Genomic DNA, 21,316 nt, shown 5'->3' with positions numbered 1-21,316 from the left:
TTAGACCTGTCCAGGGTGCTGATAGCCTCGGCCTGGTCTGGCCTTGCTTTGCCAATCTAAAAACCTGACTTGATCTGACTCTGCTTCATTGTACTCCACTTTCCACCTTTCCACACACCCCACTTGGCTCAATATCAACACTTCCTTTTAAATGGAAGCCCCACATCATGTTCTCACTATGCGTTATGGGTTTAGCAATATTATGGCTCTGTTGCATACATGTTTTTGCTTGAGATCTTGAAAATGCTATGAAGAGAGAGAGAGAGGTGTGTGTGTTGGGTCTTGGGTCAAGCACAACTTGGCGTTTTTAGATCCATTTAAGGTTCCACATTTCCCCAGTCCTTTTCATAGCCCACTACCAGGCCGAAATCCATCAGGGCATACTTCAGTCAGCCACAGCTAGGCTGGCAACTGTTACCCAGAGGAGCTTTTCTTCTGCCGCCCCGAGACTGTGGAATGGCCTGCTGGAGTAGATTTATCAGCTTAATGCTCTCTCTGAGTTTAAGACATCCGTAAAGACTAGTCTCTTCCGGCAGGCCTAACCAGATAAATTTTAAACCTAAGAATTTTGAGAGGCTGTGATTGTTATTTCAATATTATCTTGGTTTTATTTGCTCTTTTAACTAATTTTATGTATTATATTGTATTTTGTGTAGTTCCCCACTTGATCCAGAAGGAGAGGGGGTAATAAATATATTATTATTATTATTATTATTATTATTATTATTATTATTATTATTATTATTCAAAGGCTTTACCTGTTGAATGACTACCTTCCACGTGCTTGTAAAACTCAGCACCGCAAATAGGTTGATCAGCATTTCTCACCCTCTATAGCCAGCATGGGATCCCCCCTTTCATCGCTCACCCCTGCCTTAGCCAAGCTGCCCTTTTGGTGCTCTGCAAAAAGGTACAAGATCAACCTGCCTTACAAGGCCATCGTAAAGATGATAGCAAGATCATACCTGTGCAGTGCTTCGGTCAGCCTTCCACGTTGAGATGGCCTAGATTTCATGACTGGGGTGAGTTAAGGTGAGCTAAGGTGACTCCCAGGTGGGGTGAAAGATGCCTCCTTCTGTCCTCCCACCCACCCCGCCCTCCAGATCCTGCTGTGTTTTCAACACCCTTCCAAAAAAGAGGATGCTTTTGACGGCTATTTAAGCACATTCCCTTAAGACTTGTGACAGAACTCGCGAATGTCGCACCTTCATCCTGACTCAAGCACCAGCCTGCTGAAGCCTCTATGGCATAGCCTGCTGGGGAGGTTTTTTTTTTTTTTAAGAAGTGGGGGAGGCATTTTATGCCCCTCGGAAGCATGACCCACACTGACGTCTCCCTCCTGCTCTGCTTTGCCCTGTCCCTTGTTGCCTCCTCTTCTCTGGGGACCTGGCTGAGAACATTCCTCCCAGTTGCCATGGAAACTCCATCATTCTGCCGGATCCTAATCTCTCTCTCTCTCTCTCTCTCTCTCTCTCTCTCTCTCTCTCTCTCTCTCTCTGTGCTCTTGGTAGACTGAACAGAGAATGACTCTAACCAGACAATTGAATGGGAGCACCTGAGCACTGAATTTCCATTCCTTAGACCCCCTCCCTGTGATCCAGTCCATATCTGTTTTCTTGCAACATATTGCTATCAACATGGAGCATAGCAAGTCTGTCACAGGTCCAGTGCCAGCAGGTGGTACAATTGGGCAACTGATGAGGGCTCCTGGTATTGATGTTGCTGACCAGGCCCACTCTTTTGGTGCTCTGAGGAGCCTTTGGGATTATGTGTTCCAAAGCACTGCAAATCATTACAATGGTGGCCACTCAGAATTATTGTCCCCCATCAATAGCTGGTTGGCCACTGTATGGACAGAATGCTGGACTAGATGGACCCCCAATCTGATCCAGCAGGGCTCTTCTTAGGTTCTTATGTCCCCTTTAAAAGAGGACCCATGGCAATTGGGAGCTGGACGTGTTCTGTCTCCTCCACCCCATGACAAGGAGAATGATTTATCAGTGCAGCTCTGCTGCCCCTCTCCTTGTTCTGCCCACAGGATGCCTCTTCTTAAATTGCTCTGGTGGCTCCTGGATCCAGTGTCAACTCCTCAGCCATCCTTCCAAAGCACTGTAGGGTCTTGGTGTCTCCGCCTCCTCTACCAATTAGGTAAAGGACCAGAGAAGGTCCCAGGTTTGCTCTTCAGCATCTCCAAGTTGGGTTAGGAAGGAATCCTGCCTGAAACCCCAGAGAGTCCTGCCAGTCAGGGTCAATCGTCCTGGGCTAGGTGAACCAGGGCTCTGACTCAGTAGAAGACCGCGTCCAGCATTGCTCCTTTTACATCTCTGCCCATTTTTTTGGGGGGGGGGGGCTTTATATCCTGTTTCTCCCCCAACACAGTTGTGCAAGCAAGCCATGGTGGCTTTGATAGCCCTTCTCCTCTCTATTTTGTCCTCACAACAACCCTGTTAAGTAGGTTAGGCTGAGAGTCAGTGAGGGGCCCAAAGTCAGTAGTGAGGTTCATGACCCAAGTGTGGACTAGAACCCAGATCTCCTGAGTCCCAGTCTAACACTCTAAACACTACACCAAACTGTTTCTCCTTTGATTCTTCTGGCTACACCATCCTCAGTCATCTAAAGATCTCCTGCTCTTCCCTTCCCTCACACACAAAATCTGTCTTTTCTCTGTTACCTCACTGTCTGCCAGGACATTTGTGTGATATCTTCAAAACCCACCACTCCTTGGCCTAACTGCCTTGTCCCCATCTCTGGCTTAACTCATAGAATCATTGAATCATAGAATAGTAGAGTTGGAAGGTGCCTCTGAGGCCATCGAGTCCAACCCCCTGCTCAATGCAGGAATCCACCTTAAAGCATCTCTGACAGATGGCTGTCCAGCTGCCTCTTGAATGCCTCTAGTGAGGGAGAGCCCACAAGCCTCCCTAGGTTCCATTGTCATACTGCTGTAATAGTAAGGAAGTTTTTCCTGATGTCCAGCTGGAATCTGGCTTCCTTTAACTTGAGCCCGTTATTCCGTGTCCTGCACTCTGGGAGGATCGAGAAGAGATCCTGGCCCTCCTCTGTGTGACAGCCTTTTAAGTATTTGAAAAGTGCTATCACGTCTCCCCTCAATCTTCTCTTCTCCAGGCTAAACCTGCCCAGTTCTTTCAGTCTCTCTTCATAGGGCTTTGTTTCCAGACCCCTGATCATCCTAGTTGCCCTTAGCCCATGCCATTAAAATAAATCAGGGTCTTCACCTCTTTCAGGAAGGGGGCTGAATTCAATAATTTTTGGAGATGTAATGCATCTAATGCTTCTCTTATGCATATGTTTCGGCAATTCCCAATTCTGTTTGGGAGGACATTATAATATGGATAAACTTTGTATTGGAACACTCTTTAATATTGAATGATATGCATGTCTTCTTAAATATTTACCAGTTTGTTGGAAGTTAACCCATGGTTTTCCAAGGCCTTATGACAGCCCAAACACTGATATTACAACATTGGAAGCATAAATGTTCACCTCCTATAATACAATGGTTTGAGGAGCTAACAATGTTATCAACATTTGAATGGGTAGTGTATAGGTGGCGCCATTTGTAAATGGATAAATATATGGATATTTTCTTTTTTTTTCTTGATGCTTACACATAAATAATAATAATAATAATAATAATAATAATAATAATCTCCCCTTTAAAAAAATGGTTGTTATTGATGGAATATTGACATTTCTATGCATGTAATTTCTTGTTCTTTTTTCTTCTTTTCACATTTTTCTTTCATTCACAATAAAAAGGGGGGAAAGGTTAATAAAATGCTTATGCCTGTGATGTGAACTAATGCTTCTTTTTCTTTTTTTAAGTGTAGGGGAAAATACAACAAAACAGAGGCAGGAGAGATGTTTAACAGATTGTGAGTAATGCAGAAAAAGAAGATGTGTTTACCTTCCCCCTCATCATACGAGAACTCAGAGTCACCTGGTGCATCATCATCATCATTATTATTATTATTATTATTATTATTATTATTATTGAGGAAAAGACAGAAGGAAGGACTTCACCACCACACAAACACAATGGGCTTGCAACTGCCTGCCACAGGATGTGGTAGAGGATCCTACTAGTTTGCATGGCTTTCCAATGACAAACGCATTAGCCAAAATCATTGAGGACCAGCCTGTCAGTGGCTAGCGGTAACTTTTCTTTAATGTCTCTAATGTTGCTAGTGGAATGGAACCTCCTGATTCGGAGACAGTGTACATGTAAAGTCCAGGTATTGAGGCCAAACAAAAGATTATGTGTATTTCACATCATGCCTTAGAGCATCAGGTGGACTGCTGTGTTTCAGCCATGATGCTACAGTAGGCTAAATGGATTTTTCAAATTTAAACCAGCCTTCCCCTACCTGGTGCCTATGAGAGGCATTGGACATCAATTCCATCATCCCCAGCCAGCCTGGTCCCTACCCATCTCAGAGACACCAGGTTGGGGAAGGCTGGTTTAAGGTGATCCAGTAAAGCCATCTGTATGCTCTTAGAGCGAAGGAGAGGGTTTGCCTGGACTTATTGAAGGTGGATTTCTCTGCTTTAGACTTGGATATGAGTGGCTGGTGGCTGATTATTCCATGGTGTGCTTTGGTACTCTGAACATGCTCCTGTTCACACACTCCCACAATGCCTTTCCAGGTTCCAGAGTGATACCCTGGCTGCTACAGCTCATTTGGAGTTCTAGGTGTGATTGTACAAATGTGCTGCCAATCTTTTCTTGCTTGCTTGCTTGCTTGCTTGCTTTTTCAAAAAGCATCGTGAATGTGCATTTTGACTCACCGTTTCTCTTGCAACCAAACTCCCCCCAATCACTAAGCAAGTAAGAGAAATGACTGCGTGACATGCACAGAGCCCAAACGGCTTTAAGCAATGGTATTTGCCCACAACTGTAGGCTGTGATCGAAAAAAACAAAACAAAACGACTCAAAAATGACACATTGCACAACCAAATACTCAAATATTTAGTACAGTTTGTGTGAGACACCAAATATCTTTATTTAATTATTTATTTGTCCTGGACAGGATATTTACTGCATTTCTATACCGCCCAATAGCCGGAGCTCTCTGGGCGGTTCACAAAATTAAGACAATTCAAGTATAAAACAACAGTATAAAACCATAATATAAAACCCAATATAAAAGCACAACCATGATAAAAACAGCAGCAATGCAAAAATACACATTTAAAATACACATTTAAAACAGCAAGTTCAAATTAATTTATAGACTGTTAAAATACTGTCGCAATGGGCTGGCTTGGAATCATTTCAACAAAATCAAATGTGACTCCTGTCCAGGGGCAGGCTTCCCTTTCTTTCTTTCAAAAGAAAAAAAGAAAGAAAGAAAGAAAGAAAGAAAGCCCAGCCCTCTTGAGAGAGAACTGCTCTCATTCCCAGATTCTCCAAGATTGCTTCAACAGGAGGTCCTGGATGGACATTTTCCAAAGATGGCGCTGGGCAATTTCTGCTCGGCTCCAGGGGATCTTTGTTTCATTGTCCCACAAGCAAACAGCTTGTCCTCACAGTGTTTAACATCTACATGAAGTCACTGAGAGAAGTCATGTAGGAGTCTGGAGTGCGTCATTCTCTACAGAGCCAGGTGAGGCTGTGGTTTGATGGACAGGTCCATGGCCATGGCCATGAATTGGATGAGGGCTAGCAAACAGAAGCACACCCCAGACAAGCCAGAGGCACTAGTAGTGGCTTGTTCCTCAGACTGGATAAGAGGGATTTTACTTATTCCAAAGGTGTTTGCTCTCTCTCTAAATGACCATGGATCCAGGTACAACCTAAAAGCCTTGGGGTTGTACCGGGAACCATTGCTCAAACCTTCAGAGGCCTCTGGAGCTTCTAGGGTCTTTTATGAGCTTTGGCTGGTGGTATCCCAGCTACAACCCTCTCTGGTGGTGGAGAGTCCTACTGCAGTGATTCATGCCCTGTTTAGATGCTAGGGTGACCATAGGAAAAGGAGGATAGGGCTCCTGTATCTTTAACAGTTGCATAGAAAAGGGAATTTCAGCAGGGGTCATTTGTATATATGGAGAACCTGGTGAAATTCCCTCTTCATCACCACAGTTAAAGCTGCAGGAGCTATACTAGAGTGACCAGATTTAAAAGAGGGCAGCTTTAACGGGTGTGATGAAGAGGAAATTTCACCAGGTTCCCCATATATATAAATGACACCTGCTGAAATTCCTTTTCAATACAATTGTTAAAGATACAGGAGCCCTGCCCTCCTTTTCATATGCTCACCCTATGTAATGCACCATTCTTGGGGTTTCCTTTGAAGACAGTCCAGAAACTTCATCTGGTACAAAATATGGCAGTGAGAATTCCAACCGATACAATCCTCTCTTGCCTGCACGGGCCCCCAGTTTGTTTCCAGGTTCAATTCAACGTGCTGTTTTTGACTTTTAAGGCTTGGGACCTCGGTATCTGCTGGAGCACCTCTTCCTATATGCAATGGAGGCTGTTGGCTCTGAAGCCAGGAGGACGGTGAATCCATTTCGGGTTTATGTCAGACCCACTCAGAGCTCTCCAAGTTCCTTTAGAGTTCTGACTCAAACCCGGACAGGATTTACTGCCCCACTGGTCATCAGCCTCCACTCCCTATATATACACCTTTCTTTAAAGACATCCCCATAGAGATATATGGATTTTTTTGCTTCAGCCCTGTCTGTGTTTCGTGGATCACCAGGCCTCTTTTCCCCACCCACCCCACTCATTGATTTTTCCTCAATTTCCCAAACTTGCATTTGCCCTGGAAAGTGGGCACTCACACAAAAATGCACAAGCCACCCCAAAGGCGCAAACCACCCATGCTCATTTTCACACCTAGGAGGGGGAATGTGCATTTTCAGTTTGTCTTAAAAAAAAAAAAGTTAAATATTTTATGTATTGTTACATGGATAAAGTTCTGTCCAATTCCAGAAAGTTCAAAACAAAACCAAACCAGTCTGCAAGTCTTCTCGCAACTTGGAAACACTTGGATTTCCTGCAGGTTCTGCAAGTTGGATTCCAGCAAAGGGATTTGTTCAAAGCAAAGGGATTTGTTTCTTTGGACTGCACACCTGCTACTCAGGTAGGTTTGCCCACTGATTAGGGAAAAGCAGAAGAAGGAAAAAAACCCCACCCTAACCTGATACAGTACCACTAGGAGCACCTGTATTTGCATCAATCTGTTTGTGAACTTTTTACAGTATGGAGATAAACATAAGAGTTTGCTGATGACTGCAGATACAGCTGCTGTAAGAGAAGGCGCAGTAGCGGAGGCAGTAGGAAACGTGACAGCCCTGTATATAACGGTGCCATGCAATTGTTTGTCACACAAGCAGCAGTATTCAGAGTGCTGTTATGAACCTAGAAAGCCCTACGTAGCTTGGGGACAGGTTGCCTGAATGAGGGGCTCTTTCCATGTATGTCTCCCTGGGTCATCAGAGGCTCTTCTTTGGGTGCCCCCACCAGATAGGGTGAGACAGGGGGCTGCAAAAATCCCAAAACCAAGTATAAGGTGATGGGATCTGAGCAAGCCATGACTGACCAAGAAAGAGATCTTGGGGCTGTGGTGGACAGTTCGGTGAAAATGTCAACCCAGGGTGCAGCTGCTGTGAAAAAAAAGGCAAATTCCATGCTAGGCATAATTAGGAAAGGGATTAAGAATACAACTACCGATATTACCCCAATATAAATCTATGGTGCAGCCACACTTAGAATACTGTGTACACCTCACCTAAAAAAAAAAAAGAGAAAAAGATATTGTGGAATTGGAAAAAGTGCAGAAAAGGGCAACTCAGATGATCCCGGGTCTGGAGCATCTTTCCTACGAGGGAAGGTTGCAACAGCTGGGATGGTTTAAGTTGGAAAAAAGGAGGCTGAGGGGAGATAGGATAGAGGTGGACAAAATGATGCCTGGTGTGGAGAAAGTGGAGAGGGAGACATTTTTCTCCCTCTCTCAAAATACCAGAACCCAAAGCGGGTGTCCCATGAAGCTGATGGGTGGGAGATCCAGGACGAATCAGAGGGCGTACTTCTTCACACAGGGCATAAACTGTGGACTGAGCTTCCACACCATGTAGAGATGGCTACCAATTTGGATGGCTTTAAAAGGGGGTGGACGCATTCCTGGGGGAGGAGGTTGTGGGAGGCTGTCATTTTCTTATGCTGTGGGTGAGGGTATCAACAGCTGTTCGGTCAACGGAACCTCCATTTTCATGGGCAGTCTATCTTTCGAGCCCAAGGCTAGGGACAACCAAAAAGAGTGAGCTCTTGGCTCCCTGTTCTGCGTATGGGCTGGCCAAACCAGAATGCTGGACTGGAGGACAGTGGAGGCTGTTGACTCCAGGGACAGTGGGGCGGTGAATCCGCTCTGCGTTTCAGTCAGAACCAATCAGAACTCTAGAAGGATAGCTCTTTTAAAGTTCCGGGAGAGCTCCTTTGGAGCTTCTGACTGGTTCTCACTGAAACCCGGATGGGAATTCACCACTCCACTGTCCTCGGAGCCACTGGCCTCCACCACTAGATGGACCCGCTTTTGTTTCTTAATATGTTTATTAAAAAAATGTTTAACTCCATCTGTCTTCTCAATGGATACCAGAGCGGTGTGCAACCAGGTATGGCTGAAACTAACGGTACCAAAATAAATGCAAGAAAAAGAAAACTATCAATTTTGAAAACAATGACAAGAAATAAAGCAGTGTGGTAGGGGAGAGGCATCCCTCTGGTTGTTTGGGTCTCGGATAGCTCTGCTTATGAAGGGTTAGATCCGTTCTAAAGGGCTGACTTCTCTACAGATGCTGCATTAGCCGCGATAAGGTCATGGGACCTTCCATGTTCAGAAGCAGTCTATCTCAGGATACCAGATGCCAGGGAGACCCAATGTGGGAGATAGCCGATGGGGAGTTCCTGAGCAACATTTGCACACTGCGCTTGGAAACAGGATGGACTGGGTCAGCCTTCCCTGACCGCATGACCTCTGGATGTGTCCGACTGCACCTTCCATCACCCCTCTGCCATGGCCAAAGAACCATGCCTGGACTGCAGGCTCCATCATCCCCAGCACAGCCGAAGATATTTCCATGTACTTCAGAGCCCATCATCCCCAGTCAGCCCAGCTAATGACCCCCCTGGACTACAGGTTCTGTCATCCCCAGCCAGCACTGCTGAAGGGCTTTCCCTGCACTGCATATTCCCCCCCATGGACTGTAGCTTCCATCATCCCCAGACAACACTACTGAAGAGTCTTCCCTGGATGACAGCTTCTTCTAGCAACCCCAGGCAGCAGAGCCAAAGAGCCTTCCTTGGATTGCAGGGCCCATCTTCCCCAGCCAGAAGGCTCGAAGCCGGTTCTCCTGAGTTTCTCCTTCTGTTTTTTTAAGGAAAGTGAGGAAGAAAGTATGAAACAAACAAATAAATAAATCCACTCCTGCCGGGCTGGTCTGGCCACGCCGTTCGGCCCCGACAGCGGAGCTCCGGGGTCAGTGGCAGTCTACCGCCCGCCTCGGCTGCCAGCCCACCTCTGGGTTGACAGGCTGGGAGAACTCCCCTTCCTCGGCGTGGCGGCCGGCAGGGGGTGCGCTCCGATAACGGGGTCCGTCCCCCCTTGGCCAATTAGCTCCTTGTGGGGGGGGGTGACGTCAGGCGGGGCTGGACCACGCGGCGGCGGCGGCGGCGGAGCGGGCGGGCGAAGAGCGACTCGGAGGCGAGGAAGCGCGCGCGCTGCAGCGGCAGCAGAGCCCGAGCCGTTGCCGCCTGGATGCTGAGGCTGCCCGGCTGAGGACCCGCTCGCTGCAAGCTCCCCCCCCCCCGCATCCCCAAGGCTGACCGCCCCCCCCCCCCGCGCCCGCCAAGAAGGACCTTGGGCAGCGCCAGCCTCTCCGGGGGGGTCGAGTTCGCCACCCACCTTCCCATGGCTCTCGGATCCTCTCGGTGGGCTCTCTGCCCCCACCTGGGGGAGGAGCTGAAAGGGCTGCACCCCCTGTAGCCTTCACCCCACCCCCACAACCCTCGAATCGAATGAGCCCCCCTCCACAAAAGGAGGAAAAACTTGGGCGCCCACTTTTTTGGGGGGCCGCGATGCAGGGGTTTTGAAATAGGCGACCGCCCCTGAAATCCATAGGGGCTGGAACAGAAACACCCCCCCCCCCCGATCCATCCCTCACCCCCCTCTCTTTTTGCCAACTCTTCCTCTCCGCGATTTCTCTTCTCTCTCCCTGTCATCCGAAACGAAGGACAGTTTTCCGCCGCCCCCCCTTCCTATGCACCCCCAGGTAACGCACATGGCTGGGGCAGCGAACATTTGATCCCCCCCCCCGTTCCTGGGATCCCAGACGTGACAATGTGGATACAGCGGTTTTTAGTTACCAGGTAAGAGATCTCAACGGAGGAGGGGGGCTGTTATCTTTTGGGGGTGTTGGGGGAACTCAGTGGCAATGTGGGGAGCGTGTGACCAAAAAGCGTTCGTTTCGGAAGATCTCGATGGATATGGAGGGGTGGGTGGTTTATGCTGAAGGTGGCTTTTTTTGGGTGGAGGGGGTGTTTATGGAATGACCTTCTGCTTAACTTCTATCAGCCAAAGGAAGCGAATGGATGCAGATGCAATTAAGCCAAAAAGTCTTTTGCTAGTTCTGCCCAGAGGTGGTTGTTTCTTCTTCTTCTTCTTCTTCTTCTTCTTCTTCTTCTTCTTCTTCTTCTTCTTCTTCTTCTTCTTCTTCTTCTTCTTCTTCTTCTTCTTCCTGTCTCTGGGAGAATTCGCTCCAGCTTCCCTCATGGGCAGGCGTCTTCTAGAACGAGACATGCCTCCTCCTTGAAGGAAAGGACCCTTGGGCGGTGGGACCTTCAAAACTGGGACAAATCGCCCCACCGCAGTTACAGCACCGGATTGGGGCAGCTGGGATCTGACCGGCAGCAATTGCAGCTTTCCCCCCTCCCCCGCTCCTGATCTTAACCATGTATTGGGGTCAAATAGATTGCGCAGTTTAACAAGCGCGTGTTTATGTGGTCTTGAGAAGACCCCTCCTTTGCACATGGGCTGTGGTGGATGCCTCGATGCCTTTTAATCGGGACGTCGATGGCACTTACTCCCAAGTAAGCGTGCACAGGATTACAGTTTAGGATTGTCTGTTTAAAAAGGCAGAGGAGAAGGAGAGAGAGAGAGGAAGGAGGAGGAGGAGGAGGAGGAAGGACAGACAGACCGACCGACACAATTTCCAGTGAACTACGGACACACTGCTCAGCTCCCAGAAGATTGCTGAGAAATGGAAAACATGCAGGAAAGTGAGGTGGAAGCGGTGTTCCTCTGTCCTCGGTGTGCCTGTGTCCTCTTGTAGGAACTTGACATCCATTGGCTGGTGGTTTTACATGTAGAGACATGCATGAATCGAACCCATAAGTTGCACGGATGTTTACGCAACAGATTTCGCACACACTGAAACACACTGAAGCCCCTCCAATTGATGTGGCGCCTTTGGCCGTTTGAATCTTGGCAAGGGAACGGGAGGAAGAAGTTGCATGCAATTGTGGTTTACTTTTGATGATGATGATGACGATAATTAATAAACATTTGGGTTGTAAACTTTCCCTCTGCTCATCACCAAGGCATGGTCTTAAGGAGCATGGAGGGGAATGAACAGCTACTGTAGCTCTCATCCCTGGTTCAAGGACTCCAATTAACGTATGTGTAAATGTTGCCAAGGAACCTGCAGGCGCAGGATCAATTTGATGGCACAATTTGAAGGTGAAATTGTTTCCTGTTTCTGGGAGATTCTGTGTCTCTGTAGCAAACTCTCCGTGTGTGTGTGTGTGTGTGTGTGTGTGTGTGTGTGCATGTGTGTTGGGGCGGGCAGATTGTGAAAGCCAAATTGTTCTTCATGTGATTGTCCACTGGGATGCAGTAGACACCCGGTTTGGGGAGAATATTTTATACACAGGCTTACACATGCACACACACACACACACACATGCACACACACACACACACACACACACACACACACACACCTGCCTTTAAAAAATCATAATAGAACAATCCACCGATGGGTGTGGATGGCTCTTAAGCGTATGAGTGTTTTGTAAAGCAATTTGGGGTCATGCTTTTACAGCATGCTTCGGTTTTGTAGTCTGGAGGGTGGCGGTAATGTGTAAAGGCAAAGGGACGCAGGGATTATCTCAGCCCCCTGCTGTGGTGCACCTGTCCCCTTCCAGCCTGAAACCGTCCCAAGGGCATTGGCTGGGTGCTGTTGAAGAAGCACCGACACCCATTCCCTGTGTGCAGAGCTGCTTGTGCCGTTCTCTCTCTCTCATGGAAACGGCGCCGGTTGGCAGTCCGTTAGACATGCTGGAGTTGGTCCTGGGGATGAAATTCAGAAAAGATGTATTTCATTTGCTGTCTTCTAAAATCTCTCCGCCTCCAACACACACACACTCCTGCTCCCCTGGACCCCATGGCTGGTGAGGAGTTGTGATAAGGAGCTGAGATGATCCATGGTGCCGTCTCCTCTGGCACGTTGGGCTTTGACTGGGCGTTCCACGAACTTGGTGAAAGGGGGGGGGTCTTTCCATGGGGCCCTTTTACTCAAAGATGCCGGGAATCTCTGCATGCGAAGTGTGATTTCTGACTCGGGGTCATCCTGGTTGTTCCATGTGCTGCGTGTGTTAATTTCTGCTTGCTGTGGCTGGGGGTGGGTGGGGAACAGCTTGTGGCAAAGCGTTGATGTGGCATGCAACAGAGCTCCTCTGTGGAGCTCCTCTGTCCCGGAGGGTGGATGGTGGACAAGATGACCCTGGCCTGCCTCCCTGACCTGTCAGTCATGCTCCCCTTCCTTGACCATCTGGCTGGGCTCACTCTCGCCCTGCGCTAGTCTGCCTGTCGCAGAAGCCAGGAAAGGATTCTCAGGTGGCCTCTTGTCATCTGTTGTTCTGTGGATTTGCTCTCGTGGCCGTTTACGGCGTGGGAAGCGTTTCACAATCTTCTTGTGGATGGGAGCAGCAGGAGACGAATCATCTCACGTGGAGACAGGAGTGAAGTGCGGGCCTTCCTTGAAGAGCCCTGCTGTGGAAGTCTTACGTAACATGTTTTTTGTTATGATGGCGAAATGGCCCACACCACAAGTTTGCGGTTGCCAGCCTAAGTTTTACAGTGATTTCTAAGAGAGAGGGAGGACAGCCTTGAAGTAATAAAGGCACAATCAAACCAGGAATGGCAGCATAACATGTCTACAGCTGGACGATCCCTATATACATGGGGTGGGGAAAAATTTCCCCTCTATCTTTCCCCTTTTTTCATCCCTACTATTTAACGCTGCCCTCAGCCAATCGAAAGCAGAGGTCCAAATGGAATTAGGGGTTCCAGTGTTGCAAGAGCAAAGCAGGGCTTTCCTTGCATTTTCCTTGTGGTGTTATGCGCATCTGTGACTTGTCTGGACTTCACTGCCTACAGAGGAGAGCTGGGCGCACGCAGTGCTCTATCAGCGCATCTGTTGAATCAGAGGTCCGTTGTCCCTTCATATTGTAAAGATGATGGACTGGTATGCTACAGCTGGGGTGCAGTTATTGAGGAACCGAGTCATGGCGCAGTCCAGGATAACCCCGGTCAATAACACAAGTGAGGAACACACGAAAAGCCATTTCAAAGGAGCTGACACTGCCACATCTTTTGTGGGTAAGGGAGGGAACCAAACCTTGCACCTCCTCCACAGCTGCTCTCTTCTGTGCATCATGCAATTTTTCATCCCGGCAGGAATATTTTATTTAAAGCATGAAATAAATACACATGCAGAACCCTGCTCCCTTTGCTGGATTGGGCCCACTGGGCTAATTTCACCCACTAATGCGAGTCTGGCAAATGTCTCTGCCAAACAGTTCTGATGGCTTTTCGCTGTTTTTATTTTCTGCTGTGTGTTAACTCAAATCTAGAAAAAAAGGGGTTATTTATTTATTATATGTATATCCCGCCTTTTCTCCTCCTTGACGAATCCAAGGCGGCGTACATAATCCTCCTCCTCTCCATTTTATCCTCACGACAACAACCCTGTGAAGTAAAAGTTGAGCTGAAAGTCTGTGACCGACCCAAAGTCACCCATGGCAACACTTTAGCCGCTACACCACACTGGCTCTCACACCACATGAGAACATATGAACAGCCATGTTGGATCAGACCAAGGGTCCATCTAGTCCAGCGCTCTGTTCACACAGTGGCCAACCAGCTGTGGACCAGGGACCCACAAGCAGGACACGGTGCTAAAGCACCCTCCCACCCATGTTCCCCAGCAACTGGTGCACACAGGCTTGCTGCCTTTGATACTGGAGGTAACACACAACCATCATCATCATCATCATCATCATCATCATCATCATTATTATTATTATTATTATTATTATTATTATTATTATTATGCTCCTCAGCCAAAGAAAAATTCCAGGAGTGGCTTACACACAATCAGTACAAAAAGGCTTGCTACCTTACAATCCAAAAACACACGTCGCAGAAGGAAAATGTGAACGGGATGGAAGAGGAGGAGTTGGAATGAAGACTTCCCGCTGGGCTGGTGGCATGGCTTTCCCAGCTCAGCTCCTTGGAACCAAACATGCGCAAACTTCCCTCCCATCAGATCCAAACATGTGCAAACACCCCTCTTGCTGTGTGGTGCAAACCAAACCCAGTGACGTGTTTGGAATGGTTCAGGAAGAGATGGGAAACAAACCCGCGCTTCTCTCCGTCAATGTATGGTGTGTTTGCGTTCGGAATCACCTGCACCCCCATGTCCGAAAGGATATGATAGAGTTAGAATAGGGTCACGCAAATGAGCACTTTCCTTCCGATCGGGGCACATGATGCGGTGCCTGTCAGAAGGCTTGAACGCTTCTTTTAATATAAGGCGTTACGCAGTCAGAGAAGAACAGGCCTTCCAATAGTAATTAGCTTCAATAGCTGCGTGGGAACTAAGCAGGCACACTAAGATCTTATTGATATAGGGCGGGATATAAATGTTTTAAATAAATAAATAAATAAATAAATAATGTAGGCAGTATAGCTCTCCGAGTCCCAGATACTGGGGACTCTAGCAGAGTTCTTCAATCCCTACTAACCATCACCTTTGCATAGTGTTGAAACGTTTTACATGCATTATTTATTTATTTATTTATTTATTTATAAAGCACCATCAGTGCACATGGTGCTGTACAGAGTAAAACAATAAAACAGCAAAACCTTGCCGCATGGGCTTACATTCTAATAGAATCATAATAAAACAATTAGAAGGGGAAGAGAATGCACCAATCAGGCACAGGGTAGAGTAAAACTAACAGTATAAAAGTAAGATCTAATTGTCATCTTTGCAACACCCCTGTGTTAAGTCAGTATTATTAACCTTATCGTCCCCACATTGCAGATGGGGGCGGCGGGTGAGGCTCAGAGAGAGCAGCTTGCCTAAGGCCACCTAGTAAGTTTATGGCCAAGGGGAGATTCGAACTGGAGTCTTCCTGATTCACACAGCTCAGTCTCTTTGCCACAACATTCCTGTCACCTTTATACCTTGGTTGTGGCTTCCAGAGCCCTCTGCCGGGAACTGTGTTGGAATAAAGAAGCTCAATTCACCTCGGTCTGATTCAGCAAGGCTTTTATTTGGTTTCTTGCTGCTCAATGACTCACAGAGATGCCTTGATCTACCGATGCAGCAGAGTCAGCTGCTAAAACCTGGATGGAGATTGTATCCCTTTCAGGCTACACACTGGGGTGGCTGCCATTTTTCTTTTAATGACCCCAGCATCAAGACAAACAAACCCAAAGCAAGCAAGGAGAAAAAGTCCTGGGTAAATTAAGAAATACGATTCAATTGTCCTAATTTCAGAAGCCCACTTTTACTGGTGCAAAATTGACGATCTTTCTTTCTCTGCTGAAATAAAAAAAATACCGATTTAGAACAAATTCAATTATCAGTGATGTGATAAATCAATTTGATTGGTATGTATTCTTTTATCTCTCTCTCTCTCTCTCCCCTATTCCATCATTAATATGTTTGGTTCATTCTGTGCTACTTTTTTCTCTGCTGTCTTTATTTATTTTTTGTAGGGTTTATTTATTAAATAATTAAACAGAGCTCTAATCCATCGTGTTTTCTGCTGTGCTAGTTGTCTGCTTGCAGAGAGTTCTTCAGTGAATATTGAAATATCGAAATGCATCACCTGCAGTGTGAAATATTACAGTCTCTTCATTCAACTTCAGGAAAAACTCACTGATTGGCAAGGTCTTCTCTAGACCTTCCATCCCATGATGGCATTGGGCCTGGGACCTTCTACATGCAAAATGTGCGCTCTGTCATTGAGCCTTAGTCGTTCCACATAAGCTCAGGGCAAAGTGGATATTCTAGTATTACCTTAACCAAAATAACAAATACCCCCTTGGCTTTCAAATTAGCGGAGAACAGATTTCTGCCTGCTAAACAAGAAGTGCATGCATTGAATGGATGAGAGCCTCCAGAGATGTTGTGGTAGTGTACAGAGGTGATGGACACGAAGTCTTGATTTCCAGATGTGGAATGTTGGGGGATATGGGAAAGCTCTCTGCAGTGGGGTGGATCTGACATGATTCGCCCCCATGCCCTGATGGCCTTTGGGATTGTGGCCATCAAGGGCTGAACATACAGATGTGTTAATTGGTTCCAAGAAAGGGAGAGAGAGAGGAAGACAGAGAAGTGGCATGGATAAACAACATTGAAGGAATGTGAGGAATTGGCACCTCTCCTGTTACATCTTCTGGGGAGCTGTGGAGGACATTTCAATGGATCTCTTCCAAGATCTCTTCCACAAAACGTGGCAGAAGGATGAATCTAGACTTCTCCAACCTGGTGCCCTTCCACAGTTCCACATGCTTTGGACTACAACTCCCATCGTGTCCAGCCAGCAGGGGAATAATAAGTTCTGTGGAGTTCCAGTGGCCATGCTGGCTTGGATTGGTGAGAGAGAGTTGCTGTCCGATGTGTCTGGAAGGCACCAGGTTGAGGAACGTCTCATAGTTGAGCAGGCCAGCTGCAACAGAAATGTCTCTGCTAGAGTTAGTTACAGCCAATAAGAGCATTCAGCTAAAATGTTCTGGTATTTTGGTTCTCCGCCCTCTTTCCCTTTGGCCTGCCCATCTCCAAAACTGAATTCACCCTTTGGGCTGAAAGAGGTTCAACCCATGACCTTAGTGCATGCATCTAATGTGGGTGGTCGCCAGGTGCATTAATGTTGTTTCCAAACCATTTCTCTTAGGAGCCTCATCATTCGTTATCCCAAATTTGGGATTCTACCTGCTTTAGATTTTTATGTGTGTGTGTGTGTGTGTGTGTTTCTTTCTTTGTCATGGCACTATCATGAGGTGTAGGAGATATATCGGACTTGATCCTCTCTGGCTTACGAAAGGCAATACCAACCCACCCTCGCCTGGCTTCTGAGGAGAAACCCCCCTGATGAACCTTATTAGGGGGAAAGAACAGAGATGGTAGCTCAAAGCCAGATTCCTGTCATCTGGATGTTTATTTGGTGTTGTAAAGAATGTGTTATGGAAGAAGCAGGAGACAGAGAAAGAGAGAATATATGGTTTTAAAGCCCTTGAATTTATCAGCTTGTTTCACCGTTTCTCTGGGCTATGTAGCAGCTTTTGTAAGGGTGGTCCATACGCACATGCAGCCCAGCTTAAGTGCCATGGGTTTCTGTCCAGGGATCTCTGAATTTTAGGGGGCAGTCCTATGTGTGCTTAGACAGGAAAAAAAAAGTCCTATAACTCCTTGCATTCCCCAGCTAGCCATGGGAGTTTTTGCTGTCTAAACATGCAGAGGACAGCATCCTGAAATAGTTTTCTATTGCTGCAGAGGAGTAGGTGTCTCAGGGAAGCCATGCTGGTCGAACTAGAGTTGAAGACATTAGGGTTGTGCCTGGGCACACCTGGCACACCCCTTGCACATGCCTATACTGTCCATCTGATGGTGGGTTGGAGAAATTCAGATGATTTATTCAGGCGGGGCGGGGGCATACATTTCGCAGTCAGAGCCAGTAATAAAATGAAAGGTTTCCTCTCTTTCTTTAAAGTCCCCCTTCCTTTCTTTTAAAGAGTTTTTTTGTTGCTGCAGGAAAGCAGAGGCAGCAATCTCCTCCACCATCTCACCCCACAATGCATCTAGACAAGGATGCTACACAGATGCATTGTGGGTTGAGAATGGCCCTGTCGGAAAATGATCAATGCTATTGAAGGTCATGGTTACCAGGATAATACAGCCCATGCACCCGGGGACAGGAATCCAGAGGCTGTAGGCTCTGACGTCAGTGGGACAATGGATTTGCTCTGGGTTTCAGTTGGAACCAGTCAGAACTCTAAAGATGCTCTCCAAGGTCCTGAACACTTTCATCAACTGTGAAGTACCTTGGAGAATTCCTTGTATTGAGCTCCATCAATGAGACACATGTTCAGAAATGCATATTTTCAGAGACAATGCATTTAAAATCATGGCGTTGATTTGTTTCATGGGGCGTATAAGTTATAACCCGCCATTCAACGAATGCCCAGGGTCTCATTGTAAAATCAGCTGATTTACCAATCCTTAGTTTCAGCGTGAGGAATTGAGAGGATTTCCGTAAGGTTAGGGGAATATTTGTTAGGGTGTGTGTGTGAGAGAGAGAGAGCGAGACACTTCTTTTAATTGACACATACATCTGTGTCTGACGGATCCAATAGTAACTGAAAAGGGGGAGAGGGAGCAATTTCACAGATGAAAAGAAGGGAGAGATTCAGAAGCCCCTGATCTCTGCCCCCCGCCACCCCGGCCCCAGGCAGTCTGAATAATTGCAGCAATAATGTTTAGAACTGCAATACATGCGTGTGTGCGTGCGTGCGTGCACTTGTTGAAGTGCAGGAGGGCCAGCTGACTCAGTTGCTTAGCAGACAGCCAGCATTTCCCTTGCTATCTTTTATTCAGCGTAGCCTGGGCCCTGGGCTGAGACAGCTGAAGCAGCTACAGAGAGATTCCCCTTTCATGATCTCCAGAGAAGTGCTGGTGTTGCAGTTTTCTGTTGTATCCTCTAGCGGTCGAACAGCGGCTGCATTATGCATGCAGAGGAGTGGGTTTAAAAAACAGCAACCCCGCTTTTTCCGTCAGTTCCTTCTCTACATTCCTCTGCCCTTCCTTCCCCATACAAATAAATTGGCTTCCAAACCTCGTAACATGTGCTCTCCTTTACAGCTTAGCAATTTGGAGATTTCCACCCAGGGTCTTTTGGAAGAATGCGTCCTTACTCATCCGTGTCAATAACGATTACACCTTGGATTGTCCGTCGTCTGTGTACACGACGACATCGGCTCCAACCACCCGGCTGCCCATCTGCTTGGGGGCTGTGGTGCCTCTTATGTAACTGTCATCTGATTAAAATAGGTAATTGCTACAGTTTCTCCCAAGGATAGGAAAGGCAGGAGGGAGACAGACGCATAATCTGCTGCAGAAATGATTCCTTATGTAGGGATGATGCTGGATCAGCTTAAAAAAAAATAGAACATGGGCGTGTTGGATGAAGCATTAGATACAGCCGTCGAACACTTGGGAGATCTGGAAAAGTTTCTGGAAGGAGACGTTAAGTCAGTAGATGCTGCTGGAAATAGAACCCATGCATCTCTCCCTTTCCTTTCCTATCCTTAGTCTGGGTTTTATGACATGTGGGCTGCAGGCAAGACGTGAGCTTCTTACCTGGCTCGGAGGCTTAGTGGGGGCAGCAGGTCAGGCAGAGTGGCACCAGTGCAGCTTCTCATTGGTTCTGTGGCTAGAGCCTAACACAGTAAAGCACAGCCAGCCCCAATGAATTTTTGATGGCAGGAAGGGGGAAATCAGTGACGTGGGAGGGGGGGGAACTAGCTATCCTGGGTTTTACACAAGAATTCACAGCTGATTAGTTGTAGAACAGGATGAATGTGCTCCTAGTTCACAAAGAGTGGGGTGGAAAATGCGGAGCTGCCCCAGCTACAACACTGTATACAGATGTTTAGAGAGGAGAAAGTGTTGGTGGTTTTTTTTGTTTTTAATTTATACTAAGATGTTTATTTCCCAGCCTTTATTTTCCACCAATCCCTCCCACAAACCTGAAGGTAGCTAAAAAATACAACAAAGAACAACATGTACCCTATTTCTTCAATTCTAAGACACACTTTCCCCCCATATAAACATCTCTAAAAATGGGGTGCGTCTTAGAATCGCGGGTGTGTCTTAGGGTTTTCTTTCTGTTGTTGGTACTGAAATTAGTGTGTGTCTTACAATTGATGGTGTCTTACAATCGAAGAAATACGGTAATCATCACAAGTCCCCCAAAATACACAAACACAGCAGATAAAACAATAAAACCGCCACCAAGCAATGGAGAACAAGAACAGAGTTGTTTTCCATACCAAAGTCATGTCAGAATGGCACAGGTTTTGCCCAGAGAGCTCCAGCTATGGGGTGGTATATTAATGTAAATAATAATAAGTAATGTAATATTTACATATTAATGTAAATAATAATAAGTACCATCAGAGAGAGGCATTAGCTGAACCTCCTGTGGCAGAGAGTTCCATAAGTTGAGTGATGTAGCCAAGATGCCCGGCCCTGCATTCCCACTGGCTGCAAGTTGATGGGCATCTAAGCTCCATCAAGGACTTGAGTGAGAGTATGTAGGATCATATGGAAGAAGATGTTGATTCAATGTCCAGCTCATAAACCAAGACTATTGAGATGGGGGTGCTTCTCCTGTAATGGAACCCATCAATATACTGCAATCATCATCTCAGACCCCACCCCCCTGGTCCACGCGGAGGTTTGGAAGATGGCAACAAGGGAGAGGATCTTCTCTGTGGTGGCCCCTCGATGATGGAACGTTCTCTGGAACGTTCTCCACAGTGAGGCCCACCTGGAACCAACATTAACTCCTTTCAAGCACCAGTTTAAGACTTTCCTCTACTCACAGGATGCATCTGTTTGGTCAGTAGAAGGCTGGACTAGATAGACCTTTGGTCTGATCCAAATTCATTTGTTTGTTTCAAGTATTTTTCTCCCAGTCTACAGCCAGAGACACTTCCAGGGCAGCTTGCATTATTATTATTATTTATTTATTTATTTATTTATTTATTTATTTATTTATATAGCACCATCAATGTACATGGTGCTGTACAGAGTAAAACAGTAAATAGCAAGACTCTGCTGCATACAAGATTGTCCTTAACCTGCAGGGCGATAATCTAAAAGGAGACAATACCCAAGGAGAAAGGAATAGGAAGGGAAGAGTGGAAAGGTGGCCCC

General features: G+C 46.8%; 1 protein-coding gene across 1 annotated transcript in view; it reads left to right on the top strand.

The window, feature by feature from the left end:
- Window positions 1-10,341: 10,341 nt before the first annotated feature.
- Window positions 10,342-21,316, top strand: part of AJAP1 (adherens junctions associated protein 1) — a 132,917-nt gene continuing 121,942 nt past the window's right edge. Inside the window, exon 1 of the mRNA XM_063145292.1 lies at window positions 10,342-10,391. Within this exon, the coding sequence (XP_063001362.1) occupies window positions 10,363-10,391 (29 nt within the window). The 5' untranslated portion in view covers window positions 10,342-10,362. The remainder of the gene's footprint in view (window positions 10,392-21,316) is intronic.

The sequence above is a fragment of the Elgaria multicarinata genome, chromosome 20 (assembly GCF_023053635.1).
Source record: "Elgaria multicarinata webbii isolate HBS135686 ecotype San Diego chromosome 20, rElgMul1.1.pri, whole genome shotgun sequence".
Taxonomy (NCBI): domain Eukaryota; kingdom Metazoa; phylum Chordata; class Lepidosauria; order Squamata; family Anguidae; genus Elgaria; species Elgaria multicarinata.
Note: the sequence above shows the minus strand (reverse complement) of the source record. Positions and strands in the feature narration are given on the sequence as shown.